The sequence below is a fragment of the Trichechus manatus genome, unplaced genomic scaffold (assembly GCF_000243295.1).
Source record: "Trichechus manatus latirostris isolate Lorelei unplaced genomic scaffold, TriManLat1.0 scaffold00093, whole genome shotgun sequence".
Lineage (NCBI taxonomy): Eukaryota > Metazoa > Chordata > Mammalia > Sirenia > Trichechidae > Trichechus > Trichechus manatus.
Window position 1 is genome coordinate 8306960 of NW_004444029.1, and position 1426 is coordinate 8308385.

The 1426-nt window shown below is 42.6% G+C and overlaps 1 protein-coding gene across 1 annotated transcript in view; it reads right to left on the bottom strand.

Moving 5' to 3' along the window:
* TBXAS1 (thromboxane A synthase 1) overlaps window positions 1-1426 on the bottom strand; it is a 73953-nt gene that overhangs the window by 38773 nt on the left and 33754 nt on the right. The window contains exon 3 of the mRNA XM_023736879.1: window positions 606-702. Coding sequence (XP_023592647.1) covers window positions 606-702 — 97 coding nt within the window. The remainder of the gene's footprint in view (window positions 1-605; window positions 703-1426) is intronic.

Consider the following 1426-nt stretch of genomic DNA (forward strand, 5'->3'; position numbering starts at 1 on the left):
ACCACCAACTTCCGCCACTTCCTATCACCTCTCCCATTTTTTGTGATTCCCCATCTAAGATAAAGAGTGGGGGGCGTACTTTCCAGAAAAGATGGGGTACGTACATCCCTTTAGTGGGTTAGAGATATGAACTAATATACAGGGGCCCTTACAAGTCTCCTCCTTCTACTCGGGGACGAAATCCTGCTCCCAATGTCGTTCGTCTCCCCTATCCAACCCTCATACTTTCACACTCTCGGGAAAAGGTGAAAGCGCAAGAGGTTGGAAATTTTGCTTTCCCTCTGCCTTCACGAAACTTCCCTGTCTTCCTCGGTCACTTGGCCTTGCCCTCCGGATTCCTCTAGCTTTGAACACAGCTTAGAAAACCCTCCGGGCTTCAGCATTTTTACTAGCTCAGCTTCTCTTTAGCTTTCGCTTTCTTGAAGCCTGTCTTAAATGTAAATGCCATTCTTTTGTAGCAGCCCTATACTTCTGTTTTGAAAACCCGAGTTTATGGGGGAGCTCAGGTTTGATTTGAGCAGATCTAAACTAGGTAAGAGGCACAGTCGCCTCCCCTCGAGTAACTCCCCACCCCTCCACCCATATGCAGAAAGAAAACCACGTACCATTCTGTTGCTGAAGTTACTGAAGTTCTCAACCAACACCTGTCTGATCATGTCCGGTTCAGAAATAACTATGAACATCCGACGACCAAGATAGTACCTGCGAGGAATAAAAAAAGTTCCAATAAAATGTGCTTCATTTATCTATCCATTCCTCCTTTCCAGAAAGAATTCACAGTGGTTTGCAATGAAAGATAAAGGGTAACTAGAAAGTGAAGGTGTGGAGAAAAATGAGGAAATACATATGCTAATCCTGAGGAGTTGAATGGCTGTGACCATCTAACATCAAAGACATCTGTGGAATCAAAGACAGACATTTGTGGAATCCCACCTCATACCTGTCCCTAAAGACTCCAAGATGAAGAAGACAGTCCCTACAGAACCTCAAATTCTTAAAAAAAACAAAAACAAACCCAGACTTACTGGACTGGTTGAAACTGGAGGACTCTGCTCTTTAAGCCTTGAACGGAAACTAGCCCCTGAGGTCACCTTTTAGCTAAATAACAGATTGGTTCACCACATGAAGAATATCACCCATAAGTACTGTGCTTTAAAAAAAAAAAAAAAATCGTCTATGTGAGACCAGATAGTCAACGATTACTTTAAAACAAAGATGAGAACGTAAGGGAGGCAGGAAAACCAGACTAATGGAGGTGAAACAACCAGAACGGAAATAATGAGAACGGTCACGCATCGTGAAGAATGTAACCAATGTCACTGAACAACGCGTGTTACAAATTGTTGAATAGGAACCTAAACTGCTACATAAACCATCACTGAAAACGCAAGAAAATACTATTTAAAAAAAAAGACACAGTCCCTGC